The 22,218-nt window shown below is 34.6% G+C and overlaps 1 protein-coding gene across 4 annotated transcripts in view; it reads right to left on the bottom strand.

The window, feature by feature from the left end:
* Positions 1-15,379: 15,379 nt before the first annotated feature.
* LOC118904894 (pleckstrin homology domain interacting protein) overlaps positions 15,380-22,218 on the bottom strand; it is a 125,419-nt gene continuing 118,580 nt past the window's right edge. For 3 of the 4 annotated variants that reach the window (XM_036870994.1, XM_036870997.1, XM_036870996.1), the window contains one exon: positions 15,380-20,879. In XM_036870994.1, coding sequence (XP_036726889.1) covers positions 20,242-20,879 — 638 coding nt within the window. In that variant the 3' untranslated portion in view covers positions 15,380-20,241. The remainder of the gene's footprint in view (positions 20,880-22,218) is intronic. The other variant, XM_036870995.1, reaches the window with a different exon arrangement.

Raw genomic sequence — 22,218 nt, 5'->3', positions numbered from 1 at the left:
GGGGGAGGAGAAACTTGTTCCATTTGCTCCAAGTTTTACACTATTTTTATATAGCAAACTTTATTGTAGCTTGGTGTCCAGTGAAATAACTAATATCGCTTATTCTGTAAAACAATATGGCTACTCTGACCACTATGAGAACTTATTAGCATTCAATTGGTTCCTTAATAATAATGATAAGAGAAATACATTCCAGATGATCTTTCAAGTGGTCTTAATAAGTGAGGATGACTAAGATTAAAGAGGAAATAGGTCACCATGGGGATTAGCAAAATTAGTGACTCATCTGAAAAAACAAAACTGGGACCTCAGAGTCTTTAGGATACAGCTGTAACCAGGAGCAAAATGGCCATATATGTGCATTCTTTCTCTGGGATAAATATGGCCTCCATGGTTTAATAGGGGTGTCCTTATATTATGAGAACACCAGAAAGCTTGATGGAATTACTTGTTTCACAAGTCTTTGGGTGTGGGAGTTTCAGCTGAGTATATGAAGTCCTTTTCATATGACTTTTAAGATTTTGCTTAAAGATTTCACATTAAGTGAAGTTACAGGTTAACTTTTAGATTTTGTCCAGTAGAGTTAAATATCATTTCTGTTCAATGGAAAACATGACTACGAAGTTGTGGTATTGCTCTGTTAAACATTAACCAGTTTTGTATCTAACCCAGCAATTTTATCTTCCTGTGAATGGGCCATATTTTCTTACTTTTCATGCCTCAATTTTTGTTGAAAATTGGACATTTTGAATATTCTAATCTAGTAACTGGAAATCAGATTCTTCCCCCCAGCCCCCAGGGTTTTTTGTTTCTGTTTGTTGAATGTCACAGTTGTTTGTTTAGCTAGTTTTTTAAACTATTTTTGTAAAGACTGTATTCTTTGTCATGTGTGGCCACTGAAATCTCTGTTCCATTAATTTAGGGGTCAGCTATTGATCTGACAGATTTTCTTAAACAATTAGGGCCCTCACTCTCCCCCCTCAAGATGCACCTCCCAGATTAGCTTTGTGTTGGGACATGGACTCATGATTTAGGCAGCCTGTTTGCAATTTTGCCATAGCCTTTACTTTCTGTTGTGAGGAGCCTAAAGGTCAGACACAGGTGAAAGTTTAGCATCTTCTCAGGTCTTTTCTGAGCACGCATGCAGCCCTGGCATGCGTATGGCTCCTAGACCATCTAGTATACCTAGAAGCTTTTCAAAGCCTTTATTCCCCCATGTATTATCTTCCTTCCAAGCTTTTCAGTCTGCCTGCTGCTTACCCCATCTGATCTGCCTTGCTTCAGGCAGCTGTGGTTAGTACATTTTTCTTTAAATCCTTTTGACAAACGCCACCCAGGGGACCACTTCAGCCCTGCGAAAGTTCAAATGTAGCTGAAACAAAGGCAAGCCCCTGACCTGATGCTTCCAGGAGCCACTAGACCAGTCAAAACACACAACTGCAATTTTTTTAGACACCACATTACAGCAGCCCTCGCAGTGAGCCCTGAGGGAACTCAGGATGGAAACAAAGAATGCCTGCCATCTAGCAGTCGACTGCTGCAGCCACCCCAGATGGTGCACCCTGAGGAGACTCAGGATGAGAAAACACAGGATACTGGCCCCAGATAGCTGAGATGCATGTAAAAGGAATGATTTCAGTGAGGCCAGACTCTTGCATCTTCTGATGCATAAGATATCCGGTTTTGTTTTACTAACAGTCATCTTTTGATGTTCCGACTACCTGGTCTTTTATTGCAAAAACTCCTATACATCCTGGCTTCTCCCGCTTCCTCTTTGGAGCAGTCTCTCAGAATTATCTGAGATGCTGTGTCCAGGGCTTAAGTCCTCAATTTTGTCCACTGAATAAAACATAGCTCAACCTTTAGGTTGTGCATTTTTTTTGGTCAAAGGTTTTGGCGACTAATTATGAAGGGACTCAGAGAGGACTTCTCCCCTTCGCCTGAACTCTATGGGGATCCGGAGCCTTGGTACCAGCAGAGGACTCTTGTGCCCATCCACGTCTCGGAGAGTCCAGACAAATTTGGGTGAGTTTGTCCTGGTTCTAGCATCTCCCATTATTGGTTGGTAATCCTAAGTTTTATTTGGTGGTGTTAAACTCCTCTCTGGAGGAGTAGGTTATCCTTGAAACTAGTTTCAAGAAGAGGTACCTGGTTATCCTCAGTGAAAAGAGACACTGGGAAGATTTTTGCTCATTTTAGGCACTGAGTGTGTTATTCTCAGTGAAAGACACTGGGAAGATGTCACTCAATTTAGACACTGAGGGGTTATCCTCAGTTGAAGGACTGGGAACGCTTTGCTCAGTTAAACACTGAGTAGGGTTGGACTGAGTTATTAGAGGGAAGACTGGCCTGTTCTTTTTCCTTGAATTGACTAGCTAGCGATTTTATTTTGACAAACCACCCCAGAATGGGGAATAAAAGTTTCAAAACAAAGAAAAAGGAGCGACATATTGCCAGCCTCCAATTAATACCTCAGCCAAATTTATGTACGTACAAAACTTTGGAGTATTTACTTAATTGGAAATTAAAGGAAATCTCACCCTGAAAATAAGGGGGCTCTTTTATTGCATATTACAGTTAAATTAGAAAGCCGGCTTGATAAAAATCTTTTCAGAATTCTGACCTTAAACAACAGCCTTGTAGGGGGAACTTGCCTTTCTCCTCCTGTGTCTTTGAGATGTAAATGTCTACCTGTCTTGTGTGTGTATGTGTGTGTGTGTGTGTGTGTGTGTGTATTGAAACCTTGACCTCTGCCATGTTGTTTTTGGGAGTAAACTTTCTGGGTCTTATTTAGGTGGTATCCTCCCCACTCTCTTATGGGAAGCCTCTTGCACCCTATGGTTTGAATCACTATGAATATATCTCATTAATAGCCAAATGATGGATCCTTTAAATTGGAGAAACTTCTAAATTTGTAAAGTTTTAAAGAGCTCTCCTTATAAACAGCAGCTTATTGGTACCTATAAAAATCAATTAAAGGTGGAAAAAAGAAATCTAATGGTTAACCTAAGAACTTCCTTAGTTTAACACAAATAAAAAAACTGGTTTGGAAGCTTTACTTGCGGTCTTTGCTTTCCCTCAATGGGTATTACAGATGCTAATAAAAACATTAGAATAATTAATGTTAACAGGAAAAAAAAAAAGTAAGGAAAGCCTAGATATTTTTTTTCCCAACAATGTAGAAATTTTAAAAAGATTTTATCCCAAACGGATAAAGAAATCTTTAGATGGTTATTGAAATGGGATAAATAAAACGAACATTTATGGGATTAAAACCCAAGGTTTTGATATTACAGTACCTAAGGTTAAATGAGCCAAAAGGGATCCCTACTGGTCCCCAACATTAAAGGCCAAACAAGTCTGCTCTATTTACCCCAGTTTAATATATAAAATCCTTATAAGTAAATTAAATGCAAATAAGAAGAGCTTTTGGGTGAACTCTTTAAAAATAATTATGTTTTTAAAATGTCTACTTAAAATGATCTCTCCAGATACTTGGTAACTTAAAATTCTAGAGTTACACTAATTTAAGTTAAATGATGGAAGTTTATTGAATAGCTAGATCATTTCCCAAAAATATAAAATACTGAGACAACAATTACTAAACAGAGAAACTAAAGGTGTTTCAGACTATTAATAATATGTTTGGTGCTATCCCTGAGGTGTTCTCTATAAGAAAGCAAATGTTTTAGAAATTGTCACTGGTATTACGTTCACAATCTACAGAATGCTAATGTAAAAGAGTTAATAATTGCTTGCTTCTTAGTTTTCACTAGAAATTAAGGTTTGTAAGAGTTGAAGATTCTAATTTAAACATGTAATTAAAGCTAATAGAAATAATAAGGAAACATTTCAGTATACAGTAGGAAAGTAGGCTGTGTGTCTTCAGTAAAGAAGGTATGAGGAATGGAATGCGTTGTATTAAGGGAAAAGAAAGTAAGGTTTTAGATCTGTTTGTTTTGGGATGGAAAAATAGGGACAAACTAATGGATACAGAAAATGATGGAAGGTTGTGGAAAGGAACCCTGAGAAAGTTTTATGCATGGTCAGGATTAGCTAAATTTAGATTGAATTTAATTAGTAATGGATCTTGTTAAAAGTAAGCTAGTAAAAGACTGGAATTTGATTTCTCTCTTGTTTACGAGAACAAAGTTTCTTGAGTGCTCCTATTTGATAACAGATTGAGCTTCCATGCCCTTAAGTGATCTGTATTTGATTTTTGAAATCTTTTTATTATTTTGGTTAAATGAATAAGTATTGTTTCACAGTGTCCTATGACCCTATTGTGTTTTAAAACCTTTTTAAACAAAACTTCCCAAATATCAAATTCTAACTAAAGTTCTTTTAGCCTCCAGCTAACTCTAGGATACTTTGAAGGAACCCTGAGACATCTCAGAGAGGAATGTTAAATTAAATAGGCTTATTTGGTACGTTAAATTACTTGAAAAACATTGCCAAGTGATTGGAGGTGAATCTTAGTTTATAGTGTATGGATAAATGTCATTAATATAGATATTCCAAAATTTATATGGAACTCCTAAAATCTCATATACCTTGAAATAATGTAATCTTAAAATGTTGTATGTCACAGAAGTATCCAAGTTTCTTGCCAATTTTATTGTAATCAAATCTTTAAGTATGCCATTTTAAGTTTTGACCTTTATAGACAATCATTATTTTACACTGATGCTTTAAAAAATGAAGATCTTCAAGAAGACTCATAAAAGCGCTTTTAAACAAATATAAGTTTCTGATAGCCTTTAGATAATACCACTGAACTAAATAACAAATGACAAAGCTCTAAGGGAAAACCTGATGACTTCATTCAGATAAATAGGAATTAATTACATGGGACTAAATGAACTGATAAATATGATTTATAACTTTGTGACTCTTGAGAAATACACTAGTTTTTAATCTCTGATTTTCAGAAAAACCTTTCTTCTTATGCTATGACCTCCAACAAGTTGATAAAGTATACCTTTGTAAACAAAGATGAAACGTTTATCTTTTTTCCTTCTAGAATTTGGATTCTCCAGCTGGCTCTCCTATGGGCTTCATGGCTTATTGCAACTGAATTACAACTAGTTATACTAATCATTGTTTTAATTTGTTCTTTGTTTCCAAATTGTTTATGCTTTGTGTCTCCCAGCCTCACTATGATTTTATTTAATGTTACTAGCGGTATTACTTATATCCTATTTTATAAGGTTATCTCTTACATTACACAACGTGTAAACAGGCCTCCAACAAAATTAATGACGGCTAAACATCTTGAGGAAATAGATCATATTTATGACTCATAAAATAATCGTAATAGTGTGATTCTAGGTATGGGAAGAAGCAACAGGGGAAAATATTTCCTGGATAACAATATACCAGTAAGACAGGAACCAGAGAATTTTTTTTATTGGAGTATAGTTGATTTACAATGTTGTTAGTTTCTGCTGTACAGTAAAGTGAGTCAGTTATACATACACATATATCCACTTTTTTTAGATTCTATTCCTATATAGGTCATTACAGAGTATTGAATAGAGTTCCCTGTGCTATTCAGTAGGTTCTTTTAATTATCTATTCTATATATAGTAGTGTGTATATGTCAATCCCAATCTCCCAATTTATCCCTCCCTCCCCCTTCCCCCTGCCCTGTAACCATAAGTTTGTTTTCTAGATCTGTGACACAATTTCTATTTTTAAATAGGTTCATTTGTACAATTTCTTTAAATTTCACATATAAGCGATATAATATGATATTTGTCTTTTTCTGTCTGACTTCACTCAGTATGACAATCTCTAGGTCCATCCATGTCACTGCAAATGACATGATTTCATTCTTTTTTATGGCTGAGTAATATTCCATTGTATATATGTATCACATCTTCTTTATCCATTCCTCTGTTGATGGATATTTAGGTTACTTTCAAGTCCTGGCTATCGTAAATAGTGCTGCAATGAACATTGGGGTGCATGTATCCTTTTGAAATTATGGTTTTCTCCAGATACATGCCCAAGAATGGCATGATTGCTGGATCATACGGTAGCTCTATTTTTAGTTTTAAAAGGAATCTCCATACTGTCCCTCCATAATGGCTGTACCAGTTTACATTCCCACCACTGTCCAGGAGGGTCCCTTTCTCTACACCCTCTCTGGCATTTATTGTTTGTAGATTTTTTGATGATGGCCGTTCTAACTGCTTGAGGTGATACCTCATTGTAGTGTTTGATTTGTATTTCTCTAATTATTAGTGATGTTGAGCATGTTTTCATGTGCCTCTTGGCCATCTGTATGTCTTCTTTGGAGAAATGTTATTTAGAACTTCTGCCATTTTTGATTGGGTTATTTTTTCTTTTGATATTGAGCTGCATGAGCTGTTTGAATATTTTGGAGATTAATCCCTTGTCGGTCGCTTCATTCGCAAATATTTTCTCCCATTCTGTGGGTTTTCTTTTCGTTTTGTTGATGGTTTCCTTTGCTATGCAAAAGCTTCTAAGTTTAATTAGGTCCCGTTTGTTTATTTTTGTTTTATTTTCATTACTCTAGGAGGTGGATCAAAAAAGATCTCACTGTGATTTATGTCAGAGAGTGTTCTGCTTATGTTTTCCTCTAAGAGTTTTATAGTATCCAGTCTTACCTTTAGGTCTTTAACCCATTTTGAGCTTATTTTTGTGTATGGTGTTAGAGAATGTTCTAATTCATTCTTTTACATGTAGCTGTTCAGTTTTCCCAGCACCACTGATTGAAGAGACTGTCTTTTCCCCATTGTATATTCTTGCCTCCTTTGTCATAGACTAGGTAATCATAGGTGCATGGGTTTATCTCTGGGCTTTGTATCATTCCATTGATCTATACTTCTGTATTTGTGCCAGTACCATACTGTTTTGACTACTGTAGCTTTGTAATATAGTCTGAAATCAGGGAGCCTGATTCCTCCAGCTCCATATTTCTTAAGATTGCCTTGGGTATTCAGGGTCTTTTGTATTTCCATAAAAATTGTAAATTTTTTTTGTTCTAGTTCTGTGAAAAATGCTATTGGTAATTTGACAGGGATTGCATTGTATCTGTAGATTACTTTAAGTAGTATAGTCATTTTCACAATATTGATTCTTCCAATCCAACAACATGGTATATCTCTCCAACTGCTGTGTCATCTTTTATTTCTTTCACCACCATCTTATAGATTTCTGAGTATAGGTCTTTTGCATCCTTAGGTAGATTTATTCCTAGGTATTTTATTTGTCTTGATGTGATGGTAAATGGGATTGTTTCCTTAATTTATCTTTCTGATCTTTCATTATTAGTGTATAGGAATGCAAGATATTTCTGTGTATTAATTATGTATCGTGCAACTTTACAGAATTCATTGATAAGCTCTAGTACTTTTCTGGTAGCATCTTTAGGGTTTTCTATGTATAATATCATGTTATCTGCAAACAGTGACAGTTTTACTTCTTCTTTTCCAATCTGGATTCCTTTTATTTCATTTTGTTCACTGATTGTGTGGCTAGGACTTCCAAAACTATGTTGAATAAAAGCAGAGAGAGTGGATATCCTTGTTGTTCCTGATCTTAGAGGAATGCTCTCCGTTTTTCACCATTGAGAATGATGTTTGCTGTGGGTTGTCATATTTGGCTTTTATTATGTTGAGGTGTGTTCCCTCTATGCCCATTTTCTGGAGAAGTTTTATCATAAATGGATGTTGAATTTTGTCAAAGCTTTTCTGCATCTATTGAGATGATCATGTGGTTTTTATTCTTCAGTTTGTTAATGTGGTGTATCATATTGATTGAATTTATGTATGTTGAAGAATTCTTGCATCCCTGGGATAAATCCCACTTGATCATGGTGTAGATTCCTTTTAATGTGTTGTTGGATTCAGTTTGCTAGTATTTTGTTGAGGATTTTGCATGTATGTTCATCAGTGATATTGTCCTGTACTTCTCTTTTTTGAGATATATTTGTCTGGTTTTGGTATCAGGGTTCTTATGGTAGCCTCATAGAATGAGCTTGAGAGTGTTCCTTTCTCTGCAATTTTTTGGAATTTTTGAAAGGATAGGTATTACTCTTCTCTAAATGTTTGGTAGAATTCGCCTGTGAACCATCTGGTCCTGGACTTTTGTTTGCTGGCCAGTTTTTTTTTTAAATTTTATTTATTTATTTATTTATCCATTTATGGCTGTGTTGGGTCTTCGTTTCTGTGCGAGGGCTTTCTCTAGTTGCGGCAAGTGGGGACCACTCTTCATCACGGTGTGTGGGCCTCTCACTATCGTGGCCTCTCTTGTTGCAGAGCACAGGCTCCAGACGCGCAGGCTCAGTAGTTGTGGCTCACGGGCCTAGTTGCTCCGCAGCATGTGGGATCTTCCCAGACCAGGGCTCGATCCCGTGTCCCCTGCATCAGCAGGCAGATTCTCAACCACTGCGCCACCAGGGAAGCCCTCTCCATGTTTTCTATTTCTTCCTGAAATAGAAAAGAAACCTTCCTGAAAAGTTGAACCTTTCTAAGAATTTGTCCATTTCTTTTAGGTTGTCCATTTTATTGGCATATAGTTGCTTGTAGTAGTCTCTTATGATCCTTTGTATTTCTGTGGTGTCAATTGTAACTTCTCCTTTTTCATTTCTATTTTATTGATTTGAGTCCTCTCCCTTTTTTTCTTGATGAGTCTGGCTAAAGGTTTATTAATTTGTTGATCTTCTCAAAGAACCAGCTTTTAGTTTCATTAATTAGTCTTTGCTATTGTTTTCTTTGTCTCTATTTCAATTTATTTCTGCTCTGATATTTATGATTTCTTTCCTTCTACTAACTTTAGGTTTTGTTTGTTCTTCTTTCTCTAGTTGCTTTAGGTGTAAGGTTAGGTTGTTTATTTGATATTTTTCTTGTTTTCTGAGGTAAAGTGGTATTGCTATAAACTTCCCTCTTAGAACTGATTTTGCTGCATCCCATAAGTTTTGCATTGTCGTGTTTTCATTGTCATTTGTCTCTAGACATTTTTTGATTCCCTCTTTGATTTCTTCAGTGATCCATTGGTTGTTTAGTAACATATTGTTTAGCTTCCATGTGTTTGTGTTTTTTTACAGTTTTTTTTTTTCCTGTAATTGATTTCTAATCTCATAGCATTGTGGTTGGAAAAGATGCTTGATATGATTTCAATTTTCTTAAATTTACCAAGGCTTGATTTGTGGCCCAAGATGTGATCTATCCTGGAGAATATTCCAGGTGCACTTGAGAAGAAAGTGTATTCTGCTGCTTTCGGATGGAATGTCCTATAAATATCAATTAAGTCTATCTGGTCTAATATGTCATTTAAGGCTTGTGTTTCCTTATGAATTTTCTGTCTGGATGATCTGTCTATTGGTGCAAGTGCTGTAAAGTCCCCCACTCCTATTGCGTTACTGTCGATTTCCCCTTTTATGGCTGTTAGCATTTGCCTTATATATTGAGATACTCCTATGTTGGGAGCATATATATTTATAATTGTTATATCTTCCTCTTGGATTGATCCCTTGATCATTACATAGTGTCCTTCCTTGTTTCTTGTAACTGTCTTTATTTTAAACTCTATTTTGTCTGACATGAATATTGCTACTCCAGCTTTCTTTTGATTTTCATTTGCATGGAATATATTTTTCCATCCCCTCACTTTCAGTATGTATGTGTCCCTAGGTCTGAAGTGGGTCTCTTGTAGACAGCATATATACAAGTCTTGTTTTTGTATCCATTCACCCAGTCTGTGTCTTTTGCTTGGAGCATTTAATCCATTTACATTTAAGGTAATTATCAATATGTATGTTTCTATTGCCATTTTCTTAATTGTTTTGGATTTGTTTTTGTAAGTCATTTTTCTTCCCTTCCTCTTTTGTTCTCTTTTCTTGTGGTTTGATGACCATTTTTAGTGTTGTGTTTGTGTTGCTTTTACTTTTTTGTGTGTATCTATTGTAGTTTTTGGGTTTGCTGTTCCCAAGAGGTTTTGATTTAGCAGTCTATATGTATACAGAAGTGTTTTAAGTTGCTGGTCTCTTTCCCACCTAGAGAAGTTCCTTTAGCATTTGTTGTGAAGTTGGTTTGGTGGTGATGAAATCTGTTAGCTTTTGCTTGTCTGTAAAGTTTTTGATTTCTCCACCAAATCTGAATAAGAGCCTTGCTGGGTATTCTTGGTTGTAGGTTTTCCCCTTTCATCACTTGAAATATATCGTGACACTCCCTACTCACCTGCAGAGTTTCTGCTGAAAACTCAGTTGATAACATTTTGGAGATTTCCTTGTATGTTATTTGTTGCTTTTCCCTTGTTGCTTTTATATTTTAAATTTATTTATTATTTATTTGGCTGCACTACATGGCATGTGGCATCTTAGTTCTCCAACCAGGGATTGAACTCATGCAGTGGAAGCACAGAGTCCCAACAACTGGACCACCAGGGAAGTCCCCCCTTGTTGCTTTTAGTATTTTTTCTTTGTCTTTAATTTTGGTCAGTTTGTATATTGACATGTTCTTCCTTGGGTTCATCCTGTGTGGGATTCTCTGCTCTTTCTGGACTTGAGAGTTTCCTTTCTCGTGTTAGGGAAGTTTTCCGCTATTATATCTTCAAATATTTTCTCAGGACTTTTCTCTTTCTCGTCTCCTTCTGGGACCCCTATAATGCAAATGTTGGTGCATTTAATATTGTCTGAGAGGTCTCTGAGACTGTTCCCATTTCTTTTCATTCTTTTTTCTTTATTCTGTTGTGTGGAAGTGATTTCCACCACTCTGTCTTCCAGTTCACTTATTCGTTCTTCTGCCTCAGTTATTCTGCTGTTGATTCCTTCTAGTGTATTTCATTTCAGTTACTGTATTGTTCATCTCTGTTTGTTCTCTAAATCTTCTAGCTCCTTGTTAAACATTTCTTTTACTTTCTTGATCTGTGCCTCCACTCTTTTTCCGAGATTTTGGATCATCTTTATTATCATTACTCTGAATTCTTTTTCAGGTAGATTGCATATCTCCTCTTCATTTAGTTGTTCTTGTGAGTTTTTATCTTTTTCCTTCATTTGTAACATATTTCTTTTTTTGTCTCACTTTCTGTGTTTGTGGTCTCCTTTCCACAGGCTGCAGGCTTGTAGTTCTTGCTTCTGGTGTCTGCTCCCTGGTGGGCAAGGTTGGTCCAGGGGCTTGTGTAGGCTTCCTGGTGGGAGGAACAGGTGCCTGCTCTCTCGTGGGTTAAGCTAGGTCTTGTTCCTCTAATGGGCAGGGCCTTGTCAAGGGGTGTGTTTTGAGGTGGCTGTGAGCTCAGTACGACTTTAGGCAGCCTGTCTTCTGATAGGTGGGGTTTGCAGTGAGAAGAGGTACAGGAAGAAGCCCAGCACCCAGACGCTGTGCAGACAGCAGGTCCTCATGTCTCCACCACCCAGAGAATTTGAAATTATCAACTAGGCCTAATCCAGAAATTAGCCCCTGGAATGGCATATCAACAAAATCTTCGGGCACTTCCCCAGTGGTCCAGTGGTTAAGACTCCACCTTCCAATGCAGGGGACCTGGGTTCGACCCCTGGTTGGGGAACTAAGATCCCACATGGATCTAAGATTCCACATACCACACAGTGTGGGAAAAAAAAAAAATCTTCACCTGATCTGGGATGAATTTCCCAGTGCCACGGGACAAAAATTGTTCATGAAATGCCTCCCAAACATTGGTCGAATTTATGATCATGAGGGGGCACTGTGAACTAAGAATGCCACCTGCCATATCAGTAAACAAAGGCAGCCATCAAGCCACCACATTACAGCTGCCCGGGCAGTGAGCCCTGAGGGAACTCAGGGTAGAGGCAGGATGCCCCCCCCCCCACCCCATCTAGCAGTCGACTGCTGCAGCCACCCTGACGGTGCACCCTGAGGAGACTCAGGATGAGAAAACAGGATACTGGCCCCAGACAGCTGAGATGCATATCAAAGGAATGATTTCAGTGAGCCCAGACTCTTGCATCTTCCCATACGTAGAAACGCACTAAATTCTGAAACTTGAGATGTCTGGTTTTCTTTAATCTTTTGATGCTCTGACTACCTGGTTTTTTGTTGCAAAAAACTCCTATATATCCTGGCTCTTCCTTTACCTCTTGCGAGCAGTCCCTCAGAGCTATCTGAGATCCTGTGTCCTAGGCTTAAGTCCTCAGTTTTGTCCACTGAATAAAACACAACTCTCAACTTTTAGGTTGTGTTTTGTTTTTTTTTTTTTTCAGTTGACAGCGTTTATGTTTGACTTGTTACTGACTAAAGTTGTAGAAATGAAGCTATAAGATCTGTGTTTCTGTCTGTAACCAACAAAAGCCTTTACCCTCTTAAGTATGAAATGATTTCCTACTACCAGAAAGTATTAATAAATTGAACTGAAGCATCTCTTAAGAAAGGACTTCAAAGGAGCTCTCTTCTGATTGGTTTATAGAGATAAATGTGTTTTTATAAACTTAATATTTCCCAAATTCACAGAAAATAGAGAAACTAAATTTCTAGTATTTTAAGTAAGAGATGTTAAAAACAGTCTTACAGAAGCAACAAGTTCACAAATATTTTAAGAATTTCAATTCATATAATTAAGATGAATCTTTGGACAAATTAAACTTATTTAATAACTTTGGTTTTAAAAAAATGGCTGTCTTTTCTATATAAATATGGAGTATAATGCAAGAATATTTCGCTTTTTTAAAAATGAGAACTGGGTCTGCTATCTCAAGAAGAGACAAGTTAATCTGAAGCCCCTAAATTTCTCATGCTGGTCTACTGACTAGGTAAGCTAACACTACTCTTACATAATATTTGGAAGAGCTAAAAACATAAAATATGTGTTCAAATTAATTGAATCATAATTCTGACAAATGTTTTCATAACAGTAATTATGTTCTGTAGTATGTCAGCTTGAACATAATTTCCAAGATCTTCAGGTAACTTAGAACTTTGGACTAATATTAAACGGAATTAACGGTTAATCATTGGGTAACTATTTAATTGTAAAATTCAATACTGAAATATTGCTAAGCATAATTTCAAGTTTATATACATCTGGTTATATTTATATACCATGGAGTGGCTATCTTTGGGTCATGTATTTAATGAACATGTTTATTTTTGCAATTTTAAGATTTAGAAGTTATATGTATTCATGAGTTTCCTATTCTACAAAAATGCTTGCACCTGACAGTTTTCAAATTACTTTCCTTCCAATTTTCTCTGAAATCGAATTTAGTTACTTTGGTTGAAGTTTGTAATTCGTGTAGGTAGTTGAGACCAAGAACAAATAGTGACAGAGAAATAAAACTGAATTATCAGGATTACGGAATGAGTTTTTCTAGGACAAAGAGTTTTGTCCTGAAGTGTCTATTTGTTCCAAAATATGAAAAACAAGTATATACAAGTAGCAGAGAGAATAGGAGCCTGAAAAGAAACGATAAAGTGCATTAAAAATTTGACAATTATCCTCCCTTTGATGCACTTATTCAGGTGAAGAAGAGGGGGAGGGAAGAGCTTGTAAAACCTTTATTGCTAAGTATTATGTCAATACCAAAGTAGAATTTGGTTTTGTTACAATAATCTCGTTTTCAAAGAGCTTGAAAGAAGACTGAGTTGCTCTTTAGCTTCTGTATAATCTGCTCAGATTTTCCATATCTCATCAGGGTAATTTGCTTTTGCTTTGTTTTGACTTTATAATGTCCTTTTTATTAAAACAAAGACCAAAACGAAGAACAAACGTTTTCCACTTGCCAAAGATCTAAATTTTCTTAAAATAATTCTGCCTTCTATATTTAAATATTTTATTTCATTTTTAATTAAATGGGAAACCAATTATTATTCTCAGGCACCCATGATTAAATTTTCTCAAACTCTTTTGACTTTGCTTTCCCAAGACTGGACCTTAAATAAAAATTTCAGGATGTGTTTTACACTAAAACTATCTTTGAGATTCCTTAGAGGGCCCTTGGGAAAAATCACAAACTTTAGTACTTTTTATTACCAGTAAACAAATATTTCAACTCAACTCACAATGTATATATATAGTGTGTTGCAACAGCACAGTTGAAACTAAGGGTTCATAAGTTCTCGTAACTACAATCAGGTCATGGCCACAAGGCACAGGTTGCCTGAAAGCTACACATTAAATGGCATATTTTCTTTAGGGACTAAATAGAAAAGCCAAGATTGAGTCATGAATGCAGAAGACAATATACACATGAGAAATAATCATAAATTATTTGAATTGAATTGGACATTGCAGATTATCTAATCAATTTTTTTAACTTTACAGATGAGGAAAGTGAAACTCAGAGATGAAATGACTCAACTCCAAGCCCAGTTCATCCCGTTACACTGTGTTGTCAACGTGTCTAATATATTAGGCAGAAAGGTACTTAAATGAATCTTTTCCACTATTTTTTTCCCCCAAACAAAACCGAAAAGAATAATCTATATATGGTAAAACATGTTAAATGCAAAAAGATGACAAATACAAGGTATTCTATTGCAAAGAACAGACATTTTGAGCTTTGGCTTTTAATCTTATTGTTCTCAAATAATGGAGATGCTTAGCCTAGAACATAAAGTTGATGTTATTACAAAAGAAAAACTAGTAAAAAGCGGTTGCTAAAAATAATATTTTTCTTGGCTGGTTCTCCTAAGTATAAACTAGGTATTAGTATCGGCATACTTTAGAAAGAAAAAAGGTACCTGGGAATGCTTACCTGTTTTCCTCAACTTAGAAATTTATTTTATACAAAGTCATTTAAACAAAATTTCTTAAGGAGAAATGATCACTAAAAGCTACAAATTCACAAATTATCTCACGTGCTTAATTGGAGTTTTCATTTATCATAGCCTTATGCACTCTTTATACTAAAATTGGGATTCTCAGGATTGTCAATAAAAATGTATACCAATGTGAACAAATTTCTAGAAAAACAGCAATAGCCTTATCAATCTCATTTTGTATAACTGCTTAACAAATGAAACGTTTTCATCATTCTTCCATTTAATTTTCCCAGAAATTTCACGTCACACTTTTGAGAAAATACTTACATAAACTGTTCCTTTGAAATATATCTTAGAGAAAAAAGTCTGAATATTGAAGTATTATACCCAGTACAGTAACTTATGAATAGTAGCAAATCAATATAGTTTTAAGTGTACACATTGAAAAGCAAATGACATTTTTAACCTTTGGTTATTTTGGAATTAAATTACATTAGGGTACCCACAATCCTTTAATTAGCTAATGTATTTTAACATTTTGCCAGGTAGACAGGGCATTGGAGACACTAATGTACCAGCATTTACATAATACCTCTTGAAATTATGTACTGAGTGCTTTATGTGTTACCAAAAAAAAAAAAAAATAAAGAAATCATGAGGCTCTACAAAACAGCTTAGAAAAACAAGTTTTCTATTTATTTAAAAATAAGTTTGTAGTTACTACATTGCAGGGACAGGAATTCTTACACATACATTCTAGTTTGTATAAAAGGATTCAAAGAATTATGCTTCAAAACTAACATAGAAAGTGTCCACCTAACAGTAAAGAAAGGTCCAATCAATATGTACAAAAACAAAGGGCACTGCTATTCTGGTGTGAGACTGCCGTTTATAACATGATACTCCAGGTTTCCAGAAAGAAAAAAACCAAAAACCTCAATAAAGCTAAATAATTAATTTGTTTTTAAACTCTGTTACTTATTACATACAACAGATTTGCTCGTGTTTAACATTGTTTTCTGTACAAAATAAGCATTTTAATTTGCAAATGTGTCAGTTTCAACATTAACTCTCTAGGTCAGTTACTTTTTAAAATTGAGCTACATTCTACACGTCTAAATATCGTGTGACAGGATTTAACAGTTTTCTAAAAGATCTTTAAATAAGACCCCATCTTGCAGTTTTAATATGGTCCAAAAATGTAACTTTGTATTTTGTCGAAATTTGTAGCCTTTCATCATGATCAATCAACACGCACAGTCTTAACAGTAACGAGCGTGTGTGCATCTGCCTCATAGGTGTGTGTACTATATATCATCTCAAACCTATTTTCTTAGCTCCTTAAATGTAGAAACTCATAGCCACCCACTATTATGTATTTGGTTTGTGCCATATAAGGTTAATTTCCTGATGATTTTATCTGCATTAAAAAAGTATTTCAACACAGAGCTATCAAAACTAAAAATTATATTTATAGCTCGTAATATTTTCTAATTGTTTTACTACAGTGTGTACAAGGTTTATATCTGGAGCGTCAAAAGCGGTACTTACAGTCTTCTGACTCAATGTGACCTCTTCTTGGGTGTTGTACATAGTACAAAATGACCTTCCATCTGGAGTCCTTAGCTCAGTATAATTAAGAACAAAATAGCTTCTTAGTAAATGTAATATTTAGTTCAAATCACTTGGAAATTTGGGAAATGAGGGGAACTGCAAGGAGGGAAGTGAGGAAAAGGTATATTTTCCGATTTTAGTAGGAAAATAAATTGTCGCCTAAATTTAACTAAACCACTTCTCAACCTGTTTAAAAACAAAAAAACCCCAAAAAACAACTAAATACGGGTGTAATTCACAGAACATAAAAGTACTTCCCCTATTATGACTTTTAAAATCATATATTTCCTGCATATGAGAACACTTATAGCCCTTTTAAACACTCAAGTATCTTGGTCCTTTCAACCTACTCAAAAATAAATTTCAGGTGGACAAAAACATTCAGAATACCAATTTGTTTTCATTAGGTAGAAAACAGTCAAAATTGCTTCCAGTTGACATCTGAGAGAGAGGTATGTTTGCATGTATAAAATGGAATGCTAGAATTAAACGCTATAAACTGGAGAAACTAATTTATATTACAAATCATATTTCAAAACATGTAAATGTTGCTAATATCATATAAGCTAAAAATATTATTTGAATACTTTTGTTAAAATGTCTGATTAATCTACTGCACTGCAGATAAGGGACAGTTCTAGATGTTAACATACATGCTGCACAAGGATCTTTTTGCTGATCAGTGTATATTACATACTTCATTTCCAAGTGATACTAGATTCAACCAAACTTCGTGTCTCAGATGTGACCTAAACATGCTCACAAATATTCTATACAATTATTCTACTTAAGGAGGAAGATCGTTGTTACAAATGCTACCAAATAGTCTTCAAATTTGTGATGCTGTACAATAATAAAAACAATGAAAGCAAGGCCAAATCTTTAGTTCATGAATATATGCAGAAAACAGTCCAATGCCATAATAGCAGATTGCAAAGAATAAAATTTTTAAGAAGTATGTCTACTGCCCAGAGTTATGAGATTGTAATTAGACTGACTGTTTAATCTGCTCATTTGCAACATGTTGTAGTTTTATAAGATCTGATTGGGACTCGAGAATGTTGGGGTGGAGGGAGAGAAGATTAGGGTCAGGTACTTAAAAATACATAAATTGATTTACATTTTCTATGAATGTAATAACAAGTTATATTTCTGAAACTTTCAGGAAACTTAAAATTCTTTTATTGCTCACCTAAAACAACTGCCAACATTTCCTTTTGACCTATAAACAGTATATATACGGTGTTACTGTCTCAAAGAAGATATTTTCCAAGTGGTAAAACAGAACAAAACTATGGTGATGACTTAAATTTCTCAATTCAACTTTTGCAACGTATAGAAGCTAAATTATAAAAAAATAAAATCTAGATATATCTGGTTATTACTAATACATTTTTAAGTGTTTCAATTACAAAGAATCTGATCCAAGTCATTTTTGCCTTACTAAGTAACCAGTGTCTAATAATATCCAAAAAGGTCATAAGTATATAGTGTCTTTAGAACAGGAATAATACATTTACTTGTTGCAGGTAAGATGGTAAATACTCATTTTTTTGCTCAAGAGTTAGAATTAATACACCCTACTAGTGGTATATTTCACTCTTAAGACTGTACGCTCTTCCTTTTCCTGTACACACCTTAAAACTGTACACATACTTTTTTTTTACAAAAATGGATTTTATAGTCTTATTTTCTAACACAATGCAGATAACATCAGGAAATTACATGTTTCAAACAGACTGCCTTCCAAAGCAACAAATTAATGACTTAAATTTCAAACATACACACTATTATTTTCAATACTGGTGTAACTGAGAGACTCATTTTACTATACAACCAAGCCATCCATTTCTGCATTATGAAGAGTTTAACTACTGAATTTTAATTATATAGTTAAATATATTTGTTAGAAAAAAATAAATATACAAAAAACCTGAAAAATTTGAAATTATTTTCAACTGCAAAATCACAGCAATCCAGTTAAGATCTGGAAAATGGTTTACTTAATTTCATAGGAGGATTTCTGTACAAATTTAGTTACAAACAATCTAAAAAGCCCAAATGTATCACTTTTCCATCCTTTTTCAAGACAATCAAATGACAGCTAACATTTATCCCTACCAGAAATATTGTAGAAATAATTATGTAATGTATTTTGCCAAGGTTCAATTAAAGACTTTATTTTTCTATATCAGGGTCATGCTGATACACATATTCCCCAACCTCGCTTTTTAAAAATGTAGTATCTGAAAATTTTGGCTACATTTTTGTACCATACCAGTCCTCAGAAAATACTACATTCTTCAAAACTTTTAAAAAAATGGACAATAATCTTTAAACAATAGAAATGGTATTTATGTTGGTTTTTAAGGTATAAAATAACTGTACCATAAACAAATAAATAACTGCTTTCCTTTTCCATAGCAGTACATATAGCAATACATTCTCCTAAGTCATATAGTTATCATTTACAATAGACAACTTAATTTTACTAATGATGCAAAAAATAATAGAATACAAGGCACAATCATTAAATGGAATTTTTCTTTAGGGTGTATACTGACATACCAGCGTGATAAGGATACCGTAAAAAGTGCAGAAAAAACACAATGTGCAATGAGACCACTGTATAAAACATGATTGCATAAAAAGTGATTTGGCCTATTTTTAAACCTTTAATAATTGAAAATAACCAATCTTCCCCTTAAAATTAAACTATAAAGTATGACATTTTAAAATTTTTATTCTACCATTATCTAAAAAATCCTGAAAAAAGAATTTATACCTGGGTAATAGTATATAAGTATGTGTTTGTATATATATTTAATTATACCCATTTATCAATATATACACATACACACACAGACACATTTCTTTGTAAGTCATTTTAGCCTATTAGATATGTCTAAAGTTTAGAAATGACATTAATCCGGATTAACAAGTAAACATCAAATCCCATACCTTTTTCCTGTATTTTCCTTGAATCCTTTAACCACTTAAACATTTTCTCTAAAACATCTCTGTCAAAGGACCCACCAGTGCATTATTTTCTACTATTAGTACCAAAAAAAGATACACCTCAGCATAACTCTTTAATAACTTGCTCTTTAGAATAATATATAGCCTTTCCAATATTGAAAAAGTGTATGCTGTCCTGACAGTCAAAAACAGGCTTTCCACTGCACTGATTCTCAGTCTTTGGCACAATAAACAGAGATTGAGTGATTGACATAAGAATCAAGGTCTGAAAAATTAGACAGTCAAATGTTTTCCAATGTGGATATGTCTCCTTTTCATCAGTACATTTTCTCTTAAGTTTGGCAGAAATGGAATACAGCAAAAGCCTCCTCTAGATTCTTTGTAAAGGAACATTCTATAATTAAAATGAAACTTTTCAGGGTATCAAATGGTGGGAATTTTATATTTATCTTTAGAGGAAACACATTTCTTAATTTACTGCTACTCTGGTAACATCTGTTCTCCTAGGGACAAGACTTCTGTATCAACAGAAATGTACCTGGCTTGGTCAAAAATAATTCATTTTAACATAAAATGCTCTATCACTAGGAATATTATGCTCCTTAAGAGTATAGCAGAACTGTCTTCTTCAGAAATAAATTGGGAATTCTATAATATAGAGCCTCAATTTCCTTTGTTTTGAACAGTAAACGAAATGAATGTTGAAATGCATAACCTACCTAAGGGCAATAAATAGCAAACATTTAAAATATATATGTATATATTTATATATATATATATTCATTTAAAGAAGTGAAGTGTCTTGTAAGTTTGTTTTTTTTTGCAAATCAAATCATAACATTCCCTAATCCGTCATAGCAGCAAGGAAGCAGAAGCCATAGTTCTACATACTCCTTAACTGTACCTGCTTTATAGATTTTGAAGTAAAATATTTTGGTGCAAGTTACCAACCAATTAAGTTAGCTTTTGCTTTTTCAGTCAACTTTCGGACTCGTCCTCTACTAGAAGTTCCAAAAGTCAAAGAAGTGTCTTCAAACAACAGCTGCCTTTGCTCCTCTTCAGAGTCATCCTCGTTATAGAAGGCTGTCCTTCGACCTTGGTTTCTAGTTCTCATGTGAGGTTCAGAGCCTTTAAGTTCCTCAAACTCTTCTTCCTCATCCAGGGGATCGTCTGTCTTTTTTCGGTTACTTCTCCTTAGCATTTTAACACTTGTAGGAACTATGAGATCTGAGTCTAGTTTTTGTGTCTTCATCTTCCTTTTGGGTTTTCTGCCTCCACGACTCTTTTTCTGTAACAAATCCTCCTTTACAATATTAGTTTCAGAAAGAAAATTGCAGGCTGAAGAAGGAACTACTTCATCTCTGATGGGATGCATGCTATTTTGCTCCGAATCTTCGGGCTTTGCATACTGTAGCTTTTTGGGCTTCCTACCCCTCTTCTTGTGTGTAACTTCACCACTGCTGGTATTAACATCCACCTTAGGTTTCCTTCCAGGTCCTCTCTTCACAAGCTTAGACGGCTGCCCTCCGTGCCCATTTACTTGAATGCTTCCGGGTACAAGAGCATTGTTTTTACAATCTGCTGAAAGGGAACAACAGTGCACTTAATATACGGAACTGCTTTTTTATTTGACCCTCAAACCAGTCAATAAGTCCACTGCTATACTTATACGTAATGACATAATCCTAATTTTTTTTTTAACTAATATGAGGAAAAGAACTGACAAAAGGCTAACAGTTTAATGATATTATTTATCTTCTATTTAAAACTCACAGAGGAGAAGCATCCTTAATGAAGTCATTGATGACTTGACAAGAGGGAAATGAAACTCAGAGCGAATAAATTACTTGCCTAAGTTAATACTGTAAATTATGATACAGCTGGGATTAGCCAAGGTTTCTTATTCCTACTACCTTTACTACACATTCTAACGTATGAGCGTTGTTTTCATTACACAAAATGACCTGTTTACTCATATGGAACTTCACCACCACAAAGCACTTTGTTTCCCTCATTAACACAGAATTTTTCTGTCTTCCTACCTTCAAGCAGCTCCATCAGGGAAAATAATCTTAGCATAAAATCCATGACCTCTAAACTTGGTAATCGGAATAAATAAGCATTATCACCCCCCTCTACTTTCCTCTAATCATTTTTTCTATTACAGATGGAGGAAAAAGGGATTATCAAAACTGGAATGATTCTAACTCTTATTTAATCCTCTCTTGGATGTGATGATCATGACCTCTCTGATATCAGAGAAGAATTTGTAGTCTAAATATTTCCTTATGTTCCTCAGAAGTAAAAAGGATCTCCTTTCCTACTAACTCCTATGCAAGAGGTTTGGAAGTACATCTACTGGAATAATTTATAACAGTTGTTCTCCATAAACACTACCATGGCTTTGATATTCTTCATCTATCCTTTTTACAAGAGTAGAAAAATAAGTTACTCTAGGTCACAGAATTTTTAAAAAAAGGGTTAAAAAAATAGCAACTAAATGGCAGTTTTCTTCACAGGCTCTTTTTGGAACAGTCCTATCTCCTTATGTAACTGAACGGCAAATGACTGATTTATAATCATAAGCAATACTGGCTGCATATATCAATCAAATCCACTAGGTGTACAACTATTATCAGGATCAAAATCCCATTATAACAAACTCCACGATAAAGACCATTACGCTTTATTAAAAAATAAAAAAAATTCTGAAGATCAAATTCTAAATCTGTAGGATCTAGACATCATGATGAACTGCCTTTCTATGGTTTAAAAAAAAAAAAAAAGCTATTACCCTTGCAGATGACGAAAAAGATGACAAACACGCATTACCACTAACTTTTTTTCCTCCAAAATTCTGAAGTTTTTTGTTTTGGTTGTGGTGGGAGATCTGCAATGCAGTATTTTACAGGAAATCCAT

This window comes from Balaenoptera musculus, chromosome 12, assembly GCF_009873245.2.
Source record: "Balaenoptera musculus isolate JJ_BM4_2016_0621 chromosome 12, mBalMus1.pri.v3, whole genome shotgun sequence".
NCBI classification, from domain to species: domain Eukaryota; kingdom Metazoa; phylum Chordata; class Mammalia; order Artiodactyla; family Balaenopteridae; genus Balaenoptera; species Balaenoptera musculus.
Note: the sequence above shows the minus strand (reverse complement) of the source record. Positions and strands in the feature narration are given on the sequence as shown.